This window comes from Rhineura floridana, chromosome 5, assembly GCF_030035675.1.
Source record: "Rhineura floridana isolate rRhiFlo1 chromosome 5, rRhiFlo1.hap2, whole genome shotgun sequence".
NCBI lineage: Eukaryota > Metazoa > Chordata > Lepidosauria > Squamata > Rhineuridae > Rhineura > Rhineura floridana.
Window position 1 is genome coordinate 122,788,293 of NC_084484.1, and position 15,248 is coordinate 122,803,540.

The 15,248-nt window shown below is 41.1% G+C and overlaps 1 protein-coding gene across 4 annotated transcripts in view; it reads left to right on the forward strand.

Moving 5' to 3' along the window:
• CADM2 (cell adhesion molecule 2) overlaps nucleotides 1-15,248 on the forward strand; it is an 844,740-nt gene that overhangs the window by 620,761 nt on the left and 208,731 nt on the right. For all 4 annotated transcript variants that reach the window (XM_061627959.1, XM_061627960.1, XM_061627961.1 and 1 more), the window contains one exon: nucleotides 2,961-3,098. In XM_061627959.1, the coding sequence (XP_061483943.1) occupies nucleotides 2,961-3,098 (138 nt within the window). The remainder of the gene's footprint in view (nucleotides 1-2,960; nucleotides 3,099-15,248) is intronic.

Genomic DNA, 15,248 nt, shown 5'->3' on the forward strand with positions numbered 1-15,248 from the left:
AAAAAGGGCAATGAAAGGATGTATTCCTCTGCTATTAGTATATTTACAGAGAATACCACTGAATTAATTGGGTTAAACTTCCTAGTAAATGTGCTTGGGAGTGTTACCTAAATATTTTAAATTTATTTTACTTTTTTCCCTTCAGTGTTATTGAGATATGTTATTATTATTATTATTATTTATTAAATTTATATACCGCCCGACTAGCGATAGCTCTCTGGGCGGTGAACATATGTGGTGAGATGGGCCCCATATTTGTAATTGTGCTATTCTCTAAGGCTGCAGTGGACCACATGTTACGTCTTTTGTGCCTGAAAGAGGCATCCCCAGTCTGGATTAATTTTAGACACTGAGGGACAGGTGATAGTGAAGGTGCTTTTTGTTACTAAGTTCTGGCCTCCTCTGCCTGGTATATGCTGTTTGACTGCTTACACCTTATAATTTATCTTATCTTACTTCTGATGCTTCGTGGTCTCCCCTGTCATTATCAATGCCTCTTGTTTTTGTTTTTCTACTTCTCACCATTGTTGTCCTCCTTTTTTGCTGTATCGTTTTTGTTTATCATGTGACACATTTTCTCTATTCTTCTATGTTCACCACATAAACTCCTTTACATCCCTCTCTTCTTCCTGATGCCATTTCTTTTCTTTCATTACCTATTTCACCTTTCAACAAGCAACAGGTTTGCAAAACTGTTGTCAGATCTGCTGGGTGGGAAAGGACATGATGAGATATAATCCAGCACAATCTGTCCTTTAGTTGGGGAACCATTAAGGTAAAAGTCCAGCCTTATATACAATACAGTGCACAACACCTAGTCTTCTGTTCTTGGAACAGGGGACTGATGTGCAATAGCATGGTATGATTCAGAATCAGGGCAGGTGCCAGGCATGACTGGGCCTTTGGGCACCAGCCTACCCCAGGCCCCCTGCTTCCAGCCCCCCTGCTTCCAGCCCCCCCTACAGACCACGTGGGACTGCTCCACACAGGTTGCTGCCATCAACCAGGAAGGTGGTGGAGGCACACATGCCTCTCATCAATCAAGATGGTGGTAGGGACATCAACCCGTTAAAGAAGCCTCTGCTGCCATCTTGGTTGATGGTAGCTGTGCGCACAGCACGCAGGGCATTCACAGAAAGGGAGGAGAGGTAGGTGGAGCAGGTGGGTGCCATGGGCCCGCACAGTCTTTGGGGGGAGCTGGGAGCTCCATCTCTGCGATCTGCGGCAAGGTTGGGAGTCAACCCCACCGAGGATCGCAGAAGGGGAGCGCTACCCCCACACCCTAAGAAGGGACTCTTCAGGGGCTCATCTGGGCCACAGGGGCCCTCAGCCAGGGCCCAACCTGGCTGCCCTTTGGCGCCGGCCCTGTTCAGAATACTTACCTGTGGTCTAGCATTTTAATGGGAGCTGGTGAGCTTATGCACAATAGCAAGCCATGTCTGAGGTTTGAACAGAGAAATGGTTATGAGTGGTCCAACATGATACAAAATAACTCACTGAGAGAGTTTAAGGAACTAATTTTCCAATAAGAAAGTATCTGGTTGTTTCTTTCAGTGGGAATGGATGAGCAATGCTGAAAGTCGGATATCTATGAAAATGTCCCTGTAAAAATAATCACATGGGTGAAAACTGGAATGTTTTAAAACATCTCTGTTTATGTCAGGTGGATGTTCACTAGGAATTCCTCAGCACCTTTGGAGAAAAACGGCATCCAAATGTATCCAAACATAGAAAAAAACCCTGCTCCTAAAACTCAGAAACCATCATGTAAAATTTGGTTACAATGTCCTAAAGAGGTGTCCAAATGCATAGTAAGAAACAGCTTTCCAGAAAAAGACAGTAGATATTGCTCCATGGTAAACCCTTCACTACCATGTTTGCTTCTTCATGCTCTATCCCTGTTTTCTGCTCTTCCATATCTCAGTACCTCCAAGAAAATTATGTTTGGGGAAGCACAAGGATTTATTTGTAACAATTTGTAGTGAGTTGAGGATAGAGGGGAAAAGCAAAGAAAAGTGGAGTTAAGATAATAAAAATAGAAAGCAGAGACAAGCCACACTGGCAGATAGTTAATAAAAAGGTTCTGTAGATACAAATTCTAATTGTTTACAAAGCAATGAAAATGGGAAGTGCTGGGCTCAGCTTGACATGATCTCTCCTGCCCTGAGGCCCACACTTTATCACCTTACAGATAATGAACCTGTTGGTTCATCCAGATTTGCTCCAATTGCGTACCTGCCTTTCCACAGTACACAAAGGTCCCAGAGCTCCAGCTGCACACTGACTCCAATTTCAGTGTGCATAGAAATTCACTCTTTCTATGTAGTCCATGAAATCATAATTTATACAGGATATAAATTATGATCACATGGGTTGATCAAAACCACAGTGTGGTCTATGGAAAGGATTCACAGTGGCATCAGTTAATTTTAGGTTATTAATGAATTAGACTGGGACAAGTATAACTTTAGTGTGGACTCTTTTCTTTATTATTAGCTCAGATCATACCATAGATCTTTCAAATATTAGCTCAGTTCAGAGTATAGATCTTTTAAAATGCCTGCACCAGTCTCTTGGAAGTTTGTTCTCAATCTTGTTTTAGCAAAACAAAAAAGAAAGCCTTTAAAGTACATGGCTTTTACTTCTCAGAATGATTTACTTAAAACCTAGAATCCACAATTGGTTCAAAACTGAAAAGAAAATGAAGTCTGTTTTGTACATGTAAATTTTTCCCAAGGTTCAGATTGGTCTTTTTAGTTGGGGAAAACTTTATGTAACTCTTTTGTTGTACATAGAAAAAATGCTGCAGATTAATGCCATAAACCCTGATTTTGTTGAAATATACTTCTGTAGCAATCAAAATTGTACTAATCAATTATGTCATTTTACCTCTACATTGTTAAAAACTTTAAAAATAACTAATTAGCAACATTATAAATCATTTGTGTGCATTTTGCTAGGTGTTCCAGAGACTCCTCAAATTACTGGATTTATTTCACCAGTTATGGAAGGTGACAGGATGGAGCTTACATGCAAAACGTCTGGTAGTAAGCCAGCTGCAGATATCAGATGGTTCAAGAATGACAAAGAGGTGAAAGGTATTGTTTGGAATTGCATATTTCATTTATAAGAAACGATTGTTAATTAAACATGCAAAGCAGTGGATTTGATTTGCAAAACCGTTACTGTTCAGTTCCTGGCAGATAATCAAAGAGTAATCAAACAAATTTCCGTAAGCAAATGCTAAGCATTTCTCATGCGCTAGAGATATGAGTAGGTAACCTAATTCATAAAAGCATGGTGTTAGAAGGGAACCTCAAAGTTCACCTAGTTCAGTCCCTGCCAATGCAGAAAACCTGCTACTACAGCACCTCTTATGCTTGACCATACAGCCTCTGCTGAAAACTCTGTAATGAAAAAGAGCTAACCACCTTCCACTCTCTTTGATAGCAAGGAGAGGCAGGTCTCTATTTATCAGTACCATCTATTCCACACTGGCTTAGCTTCTGTGGCACAGGTGTACCACAGTAATTCCAAACACACATACACGCACAGACATACATTAAATGATGTATGCCAACATTAACAAATGCCAAGCACATGGGGTGAATAGAAACACATAAGGTCACCTCTTCAGTCAAATACATGCCTTCTGCCATCTTTATATTGGTCTGCTCCCACGCTTTTGTTTTCTGTAGCAAATGCATCTCCTTCCTCATTTTGGCTTGGAGGGGCTACCACTTCACTTCCTTTCACTTCTTCCTGATGGGAATTATCATGGATCTTACCAGTAAAATTGCTTTCTCCTTTTAACTGAGTCTGGCTGGGCCTTCTGCAGCTGGTGCCCACTGGAGCTGGTTGAGTGGAGGGCAGGGCAGCTGACAGTAGGTAGAGCCAACTACTTTTGGGTTTTGCCTCCTCCTCCTCCTTTGCAAAGGTACTTAAGCAATGCAGTACATTTACTCAGCAGATATTCAATAGCTTTCTCAAGAATGGACAATCCACAGATTTTAGGAGCCTGTTCCAGCATAGAAATGACTTTTCATTAACTCTGCTGTTACAAGGTTTAAACATCCATTTTATCAAAAGCAAAGTGGTGTGGGTCAGACTTGCTCAGAACAAAGACCATGCATGACAACAAACAATTCACAGAGGGCAAAATGGTGAGGCTCAGTGACAACAGAGTTCAGATGTGATCCACACCTCTTTTCCATACACACAAATCCCCTCACTCAGACTAACCTCACTATAGCTGCCTGCAGGGTGGAGGAAAACCTCTCAGGCTGTGTAGAAAAAAGGAAGGAAGGAAAGGAGAAAGACCAGAAGCAAGTGGGGAGGGGGGAGGAGAAAGAGGAGGACAAAGGAAGAAAAAATGGAGGTCGAGGGATAAGGACAATAGAGGGAAATGGCTGCCACCTTCTCTCTCTCTCTCCCTTTATACACACACACACACACACACACACACACACACACACACACTTAAAGATCACAAAGTAATACCTACTGCTTCCCTCCTGCCTGTTCTCAAGTTGTTTCTCTCTCTGCCCAATGCACAGTGGATTGCATTGTGTGCTTCTGACCACTAAGTAGGTAAGTGGGTCAGCAGTTTATAAGTGGGTTGGCAACACTTCTTCATCATTAAATAATACATAAGAAATTCATAAAATCAATAAAACAATAAAAGCATTAAGAAAGTAACAAATGCAGCAGACAAAACCTTCTTACACAGATCAGCCCATTAGAACTGAGTTGAAACACTTCCGGCTGCATTTTGAAGTGACACTGCCTTCTGTTGGATGCATCTTCCTTTCCCACTGCTGCCTTCAGACCTTTCAAGACTGCCCACAGCAAAGCGTTGCTGTCACTGTCTCTGCCTGAGCCTGCAGCAAAGTATTTTCATTGGCCATACCTGGAAGACAAAGGGGTTGACCTACCAATCAATTGTGAAACCTCCCTGAAGCCGAATTTTAAAAAAGACTGCAGTGGAGCTGATCAGATGAGGTTTTAAGAGTAAAAAGGGGCAAAGTTTGATTACTGTTGTATTCCCCCTGTTTTGAGAAAAGAGAGGTAGAGGCACTAGAACTGGCACAACAGTTAGTGTGCTTTTACCCAAAGATTGTGTGTCCCCTGGTACATAAAGGCCATTTGATTGCTGTGAGCATTTTCAGAAAATAGATTTCTTTGGTGTAGTTTCTGAGTTTATATGTTAAAATAAATGCCTAAAAACTAACATGGAATGAAGACACCACAAATATACACAGTCTGCAGAAGAGAGGTGTTTATTGAATTCCTATTTGAAATAGTCATCTGGATAGGTCTTAACACTGCTCTACTGTTGATGCATCTCCCTTGAGAGCTTCTCAGAGGGTTAGCATTTTTCTGTGAGAGTTCATAATTATCCAGATTAGATCAATGGATAAATAATAATGCATTGCTTATTGGAAGAGCATTGATATTTTAACTGGCACCATGAACAAATCTCATGATATACATCACATTTCCCATAGATTAACAGGTATATGATTATGAATAGCTGACTAAAACACATGTTGTAAGGGAAAATATTGTAAGTTAATGCATTTAGAATTTGTAAAACTGTGGTTTAAAATTTTTACACTGATAATACTTTTTTAAAATAACATACAAAGTGCTTTTTAATGTAATATTGATTTTGCACGTTTTGCCATTTCTTTCTTACACTGCTGCCACAAACTTGAGTATCATGCTGCATTACAGCTATAATTTTTAATGCCACCTTTGCAGTAAAGCCTCCATCTAGCTCTTTCCTTAAAATATTCCATTAGAATCTATGTGTGTCAGAATTATATGGCATTAGTTATTATTATTACGGTTTATTTCTATGCCGCCTTTTGACCAAAAGGCCCTCAAGGCAGCTTACAAAAAATAAACACAAATACAGAATGCACATCAAGAAAAACAGTGCAATTTACAAAAATTAGAAAACACAGTATTAACTTTATTAAAGAGCAGCAATAACAACTTTCAATGACAATACAGTAACAGGCAACGCTTTCCTAATACTTTCCTAATAATTAGATGATGTCTACTAGTTCTTACATCAATAATGTTAGTATAAAAGCATGGTACCACTGAAGTGTCCTGCTGGTACTGCACCTGCCAGTCCTGATACAGGAAAGGGAGCAGGAGCAGTCCAGTTTTTTTGCCAACATAGATGGTGTCCACAGTAAGCAGTACTTCAACTTGTTCATGGGAATAAAGCAATCAATTTTCCAACCCACAATCTCCCTGCCCTGGCTGGACAGGCTGTTCTCGTAGGTTGTTACAAAGATGGAAACGAGGGGCTTAAAGGGAAAGGAGAGGAAAGAGATGGAAGCCTGCTCCACGTGGGTGGGTCTGCCCATGGGAGAGATGGAAACGATGGGCTCTGAGAGGAGAGGAAAGAGGTGGAGGCTGGCTCAGCATAGGTGGATCTGTCTGTGGGGGAGGCCCCGGCACCAGAAATCGTGTCATCAGAGAGTTGGTGCAGGTCCGCCATCGTGACCGGGCTAGACGACAAGAAGCCCCTTCCCTTCACGAATTGACCATGAAGTTTCTCTAAGCAAAGTTACAGAAGTAATAATCTAATAAGCCAACATCTGAGTAATGCATACAACAAATACCAACATACACAATTTTAAAACAAAAAAGCACATCTGTGGTTGGTGGTCAAGAACATTTCCGCATCCATCCCCCTTAACATCCTTGTCATCATTCACAATTTCTAAATCAAAATTAGAAATTGGTATTGGAAAAAGACAGCAATATTATTTTTGCCAGAATTAAAATGTACTTGAGTTCTTATGGTAAACTGGAGATAGGAACAGGAGATAGAAAATATGCCTTAGCCTGCAGCATATTAGAAGGAGGTTCCAAGCAAAAGGAAGAATCTTGCCATTCTCAATTAGTGACCAAGGTTGAAATGAGTATTAGTTTTCTTACAAGGGTAGAGGTGCAACTAATTTTTCCTAATTCCTAGCTTTTAGAGTAAAAAAAAACACATATGCTCTACTGAAAATAAGTGTTCTGAATGAACCAACAGATTTTTTTAAAAATAAAAAGTTATGCCTTACTGTGAGAAACACTACATGGCTACGCTTGTTGCAAAGATGTAGAAGGATTTGCAAGATTCTGGCACCATGGGGAGTAGTAAGTCACTTAGTACTTTGAACAGGCAACTTAATATGTCCTACATCAAGCTGGCCAGCATTTTGAATTAGAAAGTATGGTGAGAAATACCTTGGCCCAGAGCAGTAGTAAGTAGGGATAAGATCTGTTAGCTGGTACCACTTTGAAAGCTTTCCGTCAACCTAACAGGCAGTATCAATTTGAGTTCTTTGTCCGCTATCAGCTGCTTTTACCTGTCTGATTTTTTCCTCCCCTAAAATATTGATACTAATATTGATATTTTCTTTCAAAATATTGATAAATGAAAGAAAATATTCTGGAAGAATCAATATTTTGAAAAATAATATATAGATAAAGGAAATGAAAGCAGTTTCACTGCTTCTCCTCCTCCACTGTGACTAAGACTGGCCAGTTTTCACATTAGTAAGCAAGCAGAGACTGGTTGTTTTCCTTTCAGAAAGGAAAAGAGGAAAGCAGCTTTCAGTGCCCCCACCAACTCCTCCTAGTCAATGTGGGTGAGACTTGGCTTTTTTCCTCCTGCTTGAAGTTTGGATTATTCAAGTGGTGGGAGTGACAGAGAGAGAAAGAACTGTACTGCTGTGCTGTGCTGCGCTGTAAGTAAAAACAGTAAAAGAACAATATATTTGAGGAAATATTTGACAGACGGAAAAACGGTGTCAGGAGAAAGCCACTGAAGTTCAGAGCAAACAGAATGACTCCACAAAGATGGAGAATATGTGGACCATTGAAAAATCTGATACTAAAACCAAATTCAGCATAATTCTTGCCCATCCCTAATAGTAAGATGGCTTTAAAAAGAAAGAAAGCTACTTGCTCCCTTTTAAAGCAGAAGCAATACTCAGTTGAGCTTTTCAATGAGGAACAATAACTGTGAATTAGCATGCTAACAAACATGAGAATAGGCCAGAAAATCCTGCTTTATTAACAGCTGCATAGTTGCAAAAAAAAGTAGGGAGAATCTGATAGACCCCTCCATAAGAAAATGGTGGTTTTAGAAGGAAGAACAGCAATCTGGGACTTCTTTCTCTTGGATCTCCTACTGCCTTGATAAAGTGATACAGTAATGATGCTTCTAGCTCATTAACATCTCATCCTTAGACAGGACACTCAGTTCTTTTTTTACTGCTTTAAAAAATGCTGGGGTCCCTGACAATCCTATACAAGTCTACTCAGAAGTAAGTCCCACTGAGCAGTGGAGCTTACTTTCAGATAAATGGATACGGCATTATGGTCTGATGGGTCTGTTTACCTCAGGCTTGTGTCTTTCGGTTTCTAGATAGCTATGATGAAATAATTTAGATAAGTAAAAACCTTTCTTCTTTGCTATTACATCTATTCTGGTCAGACAGGATAACTCATCACCCATAAGCAGCACTTATCAGAGAGTGCCACAGTGTTGATTTTACATAATGAGCTAAGTGATGTCTACACATGTTCTACTCCACTTAATCAGAGCAGAGAGTCTGTCTCAGCATCCAGAAGTGTAATTCTCTCCGTTTTTTGTATTCAAAATGATTTGAAGAATGCACAATTTCCACTCTTCTCAAATCATGGCAAACAGGATATGGCTCTACAGCAACATTTTCTGGTGGCCACCAATATTTCTTCATGCACAGTTAGCCAAACAATGCCCACTTACCCCCAAAATGAACAGATGTGGTTCAGCATCTATGCATTAGAGATCACTACAAATTTGTCTTTCAATGTAGAGATGGATATGGATATGCATTTTTTATATCCAAGTATCTTTTACTACAACTTCCTTTCCCTTTTTTATTCTGAATATTGTCTACTTGGGATCCACACACTGAATTTTAATTCAGATTAGACTTTCCTTTCAGTGACCAGTGACCTGTACATCATGCGATGGGAATATAATATGGGCCAAATGACACCAAATGACATTGCAGATTGCACCACGGGAATGGCGTTCCCACCATAGAGTGGAGGCGAGTTTGCCTACACCATATAGGTAGAGAAGGCTCGGGAGGTCTACTCCTGATAGGGTGAGGCCACATCATGCCTCAGTGGGGGGGGGAGGGGAGGTTGTATTTAACAATGCTCCACTTCCCTGACTCTTGTCTTTGTGTTAGTTCGTGCCCACCCTCCCTCCCTCCCTATGCCAGTATGGGCTCTGCCGGTCGCCAATGGGGCCAAGTAGGAATTTTTTGGTTGGGCCCCACTTTTAGGAGCCTTTCACGTTTCACCTACTTTATACTGTGGGGACAATTCGTTTGGTTTTTAGGGGAGTGGTGTGGTGACGGCCAGTTTTGGCATTGAGTTCGGGGAGATGAGGAATTTTTGGAGGGAGAGTTAGGTATTTTGAGGCATTTTTGGGCAATGTCGGAAGGCAGAGCTGGGGTCCCAATGCCGGGGAGCTGGATCCTGGAGAGTTGGGAGAAGAGTATTCGGATGGATGGCAGAGGGAAGGGGGAGGAACTTCCCCCCTTTGGAGCGAAGATGAAACAGAGGAACTGCCAGTGATAAGGTCGCTTAGCAACGGGGAGCCTGAGCCCTCCCTGGACATTCTCACGCCTCCCCCTCTTTCAGGCTCAGAGCAAGAGGGGAAAGAGGGAGGGCTGCTCACAGCCGAAAAGCGGGGAGGCAGTTTACCATCAGCCCCTCCCCTATCCCCCATCCTGGAATCGGAAACTTCAGAAGAGGAGGGGTGATGCTTCCCCCCTCACCGCGCACACGCAGACAGCTGAAAAGACAGGAGAGAAGGGGGGAAGGCGGGCAGTACCTGAGGGGCAGTTAAGGAGGAGCGAAAGATTGCGCGCCCGTTTGGCCCCTTCTTAAAGAACAGGCGGGAAGAAGTCCCTTGCTCTGTCAACTTTCTCCCAATGCCGCAGGACCTGTATCCCTGTATTGCTTCATGAGAAAACGCAGTCTTTGTTTGGACATTACCCTAATAAAACATGAATTAACTACAACCGCTGGTCTGGTTCCTGAGTCACATCCTGGGCCTGACAGGTAAGGATGCTGTGACGTCCTTCTCCAGCACCACCTGTGAAGCTCTCACTTGTGGCTACCAGCAGACAAGATTGTCAGGTTTTCTTCTCACCCTTTCACCGCACTAGCACAAATCTCAGAAGATCCCCCTGCTAGGCCTTACTACCCAACACTCTGTATCTCTTATAACCTTTAGACTGTGCCTTAGTCTCTGCCTGGTTATCTTGATACCTTCTGTCTATGGGTATGGGTAATTCCCAAACCCCCCTGCAGCCTCTTGCACTGAAGCTTACAGCCCTGGGTTTCTCTGTGGTACTGGATACAACATCTTTTCCTCCGCCGCTGCCACCATTCAATACAATTACTGTTCAGCCTTGGTTACTCTGCCATCCCCCCTGGATTGTGTATCCCAGCTGAAGAATCAGGCTTTTTGTAAACCAAGAAATATTTATTGAACACTAAAAATAACAAGATTACTTAATAACTTTGTTGACAAGCTTATGGTTTCATATATGTTCTGACATGTACTTTACTTCTTATTAATTGCCTCAGAACTCTGACGCACTCTCAACAACACCAACCTCCAAACACCACCAAAAGCTCTTTCACCTCTCTCTCAACCTCCAACATCCACCCCCTGATTCAACTGTCATTCTTCCATTTATACTCCCAGCCATTCAAACGCTCAGCCAATCATCCAGCATTCTACTGCTCATGTACTCCCCCTCCTCTTTCACTCCACTTACCATATGTCTTCTATATAACCAGCACTTACCATATTTACAATATAAGCAGAAACATCACAGACGCCCCTCAGGAATCTTGCAGGACTCTGGTCTGCAGATAACTGGCGGGTGACCCATGGATTGTCATGTGCATTGGGGTGAACACATGTACAGCAGGGCCAGGATGAGCATGGCAAACCGCTCCCAAGGTTCACTGGGCAAGGAGGGAGCCTTGGCCCATATCCTTGCTTCAGAGCCCACAGCTATCAGCTGTGATACATGCCCAGGAGACTGGGAGGGGGGATTACATCCCCACCAGAATAGTGCAATTCCTCACCTGCACGTGGGTTATAAGCAGTTATTAATTACGATTGGATATGTTGAATTTGAATTATGTTATATTTATTAAATATAACATTTAAACCAATGCCATGTCTCACGAATCTTCTTTGGTGGGTGTGGGGGCAAGCTACAGATCATGTCATGGACAATTTCTGTTTTTTTGAACGTTCATCAACTCTTCTTCCCTATGCTTAGAATCTCTGTCCTTATAGAACTGATTCAAACAGAACAAAACATGGCTGACTACAGCTAATGTCCAAATGCATTCTCATCTAATAGGAGTTGATTCCTATCCACCCACCCTCTCTATATAGGCAGCTTTTAGGAGAACACAGCACCATCGCTTCCACCTTTGTGGATATTCTGCAGTTATTTTTTATTTCACAAACCTGTAACATAAAATGCAAAGTGCTCTATTCCATAAGCTTTGTTACTTTGCTGTGGCTATCTTATGTACACATTTCCAACAATTCTTTTCACTTCCTTGCATTTTTTTATAAGCAGAAAAAATATTATGAGTTTTAAGAAAGGAGTGAGCTAGTAAATGGTGCTAGGAATGGAAAGACTGAATGAACACAAGCTGGTGTTGACCACAGACTGTACTTGTTAATTCATTTTAACAGGTTATATGTCTTATGCCATAGGAGTTATATCTCTGATACATATGCTATAATGAGCTAAATATGTGAAAATGGCTTTTTGTTCCTTTGCCATTTCCACCTGTGTTGCAATAATGCTCACATTTGATTTAGTTACTTGTAAGATATTGTAGACTACAGCTCTGTTCCCAGGATGTTGCCATCTTACAGAACATTAACTCAATAAGTCATTCCTCCCATTTCCCAGGGATCCGTTTCCTAACAGAATGCGACACATTGCCCACCTATGTAGATTCCTTACAGAAGATTGTTTCACAACACTTGTCAGTATAAAATACAGATAGATCATGGTCAATTTTCCAGCATGTGGTTTGATAAGTGGAGTACATTACAGCTGCCTTTTCCAATGGGGTTCTCTCTCTGTTTATGATATGCCTGTCACTCAATAGTTACATAATCTACTGTTACCGTTTTTTGGTGCGCTAATGCCAATGGCATTGCTGGCACTGGAGCATTCTGTGCATTGTTTTGCTTTGCCATGGAACTAAATGTAGGTTTGGGCAAGAGATAGGTAAAAAAAATTAAAAAGCATTTTTCATCCAGATTTTCATTTTTGTCAGTTCAAAATGTAAGTATAGGAATGTTCTACATTTTAATTTATTGATACAAACTTACCCCAACATACACATCTCATGCATTTCTGACTTCTTTTCAGTGAAATATGTGAAGAAGAGCTTTCTCAAACAAGTTTCTCATATCCAGTCCTAAGCATTTGTGCCTGAGTGTGTGCACAAAGTAGAAGTACCATATAACAGTTTATGGTGTGTTGCTGGCATGCACCCAATAGCCAGTGTGATTAGAGGTACTACTTTTGATCAGGCCACAGAGATATGTTTTACATCAAAGCTAAGACATATAGTCTCTAATATAGGACATACATACTGCCCTGTGACTACCTGCTGATTAAATGCTCAGTGTCATTTTTAACAGTACTGATCACATGTTCTTGGAGAAGGGAGGGAAAAGGTTCTGATTTCAGTCCCCACAACAGGTGATCAACTGTGTTGAAGTTGACAGGGTTCATCATCTGTTTGGCATGCCATATGAAGTCTCAGTTCAGCTACCTGAAACACATGGACATGTGATTATCAGCATTTTTTCCACTGGGAGATGATGCAGAGAGAAGATATTCAGAACACACACACACACAAACAAACAAACCCACACTCTGTTCCCTGTCTCCATACCTGACATTCAGGGGCAAGTTGCATTGTGAACCTCTTGGCAACACTAGTTGGCTACAGCTTTAGCCTCATTTTTGTCCTTTAGCCTCATAATTGCTCTTCATCCTAGTAACAAATCTGATAGCCAATCAGATTTGGCTATTTGGTAACATCACAGAGAGCAACACAGCTAATTTAGAGTGAGAACAATGGTTCCTAATAATATCACTGTTACTGGGAATGACAATTTAAAGAGTAAAAAAAAACACTAAATGAAGCAACAGCTAATCGGGGCTGTGAACACAAAGGAACAGGCATCACATATTTTGGGGATTTGAGGGGATTTTTTTTCTGTCCCAAGAATTTATTTTGCAAGTCAGAAATATTTTCTTGAGAGCATTTGCCTCAATCCCAATGCAAAGCATGCATTTGTATCCAAACTCCTTGCTCAGTCAGGAGATTTTTTAAATTTTATTTTATGTTTTACAAGTAGCAGCAATACAGCTGATAAGAGTCAGCATTCCAAGTGTAACATTCCTGGGCTTGTTTATTTACTTAGAAGTTCTGCATGCTTCACACTTTGAAAATTGAACTAATGATTTGAGCTCCTATTTTAAAACACTCTTAAGCCAGAAGGAGTTAACAGAGAACCCTGTGAAGTTGAACATATTTAATTTATAATCCTGGATTATTCTAATTAATAGACTTACCAATACTTCCCTCCCTCTCTAAATATTTAATTGCCAACAAAATGAAAAAAAAAGGAACCTCAGTGATGCCGCAGGAAAGCTGTGTGTGAGAGGAAAGGAGAGATACTTCCAATGTGTTTGGTATTAGCAGTGCAGACTGTCTGGTTGTGATATCGTAGGACTTCTAAGGAGAGCAATAAACCCTTTAAAATAGACTAAAGACCTTTAGCTAATGTTTGGGCTAGTAAATTCCCTCTCCCTTCTCCCGACCACATATATATCCTCTTAATGAGTTCAGTTGTATGCATGCTTATATGCAGACTTACTTACTTACTTCAAAGTAAGCTCCACTGAAGTCAGTACCACTTCCTTCCTTATGTCTCTGTGTAGATTTGTACCCTAAGGCTGCAATCCAATACACACCTACTTGGGAGTAAGTCCCACTGAACCCAATGGAGCTGACATGTACTAGATTGTACCCTAAGTTGTTTATTTTTGCCAATTTTGGGTGTTCTGTCCAGGAGGGAAAAGCAGAAGTCATCAGGTAGTGCTGGACCAAATATCTTCCTACCACCACTTTCATAGGGGTATTGGTCCCCACAAATGTGTGCAGGCATTTTCAGTTGCTTTTAGGGCATAGGGTTGCTTGAAATCTGATAAAGGGGGGGTTATAGAGTGACAGATGTTTTCTTTTTTTAAACAACAAAAGCATAGTAGCATTCCTTTCTAAATTCCCAGAGAATTGTCATATGGGAATGATGCTACATTAATTGAATGGTTTGTTACATTAACTTTTTACACTTGTTATACACGTTTTCTTAGGTAAAAAGAAGGCACAGAGGAGATCAAGCAGCAGCCATCTGCTGTAGTTCCAATGAAAATGTGCCCCCAATGCCTCTAGCTGCTATTTGAATGTGGAGAAAAGACTCCATTGGTGCCAAGGGGAGAGATTTTCACCAGCACTATGGTGGGGAAGGGTTAAATTCTCCCTATCCATGTAGTATGGGTAGGGCGAAAGCTGTTCAGGCTCTCTTGCAGTATTACAATACATAACAATTATGTAAAGTTAATTTACATAACAATTAACATGCTAATTGTATTTACAAATTTCATAACATTAGTTCAGCTGTAAATGGGACTCATTTCCAAGTAAACATGCATAGGTTTGGTGTAATCATCATCACCACCACCCTCTCTCTCTCCCTCTGTTCTCTCTTCTGCCACCTCCTCCCAGGTTGACCTTTCACTACAACATGTACAGAACACACTACCTTACAAGTACATTGTAGGTGTTTTACATTTTAAGATTTCTAAAACTGACTTTTCATGGAACTGTTATGTACATCTTCCTCCAGTGGAACCTAGCAAAATTTATAAAAACTAGGGGCATTGCCCTTGCACACTTTGTGCACCAACCTCACCTCACCCTTCAGCATTGCCAAACACACACACACACAGACCCAGGCACCCTCAAAACACACAAAGGCTTCCCAAATACACACAGGCACTCTGTATATATATCATACTGTAAATATGGTAAGTGTAGGTTTA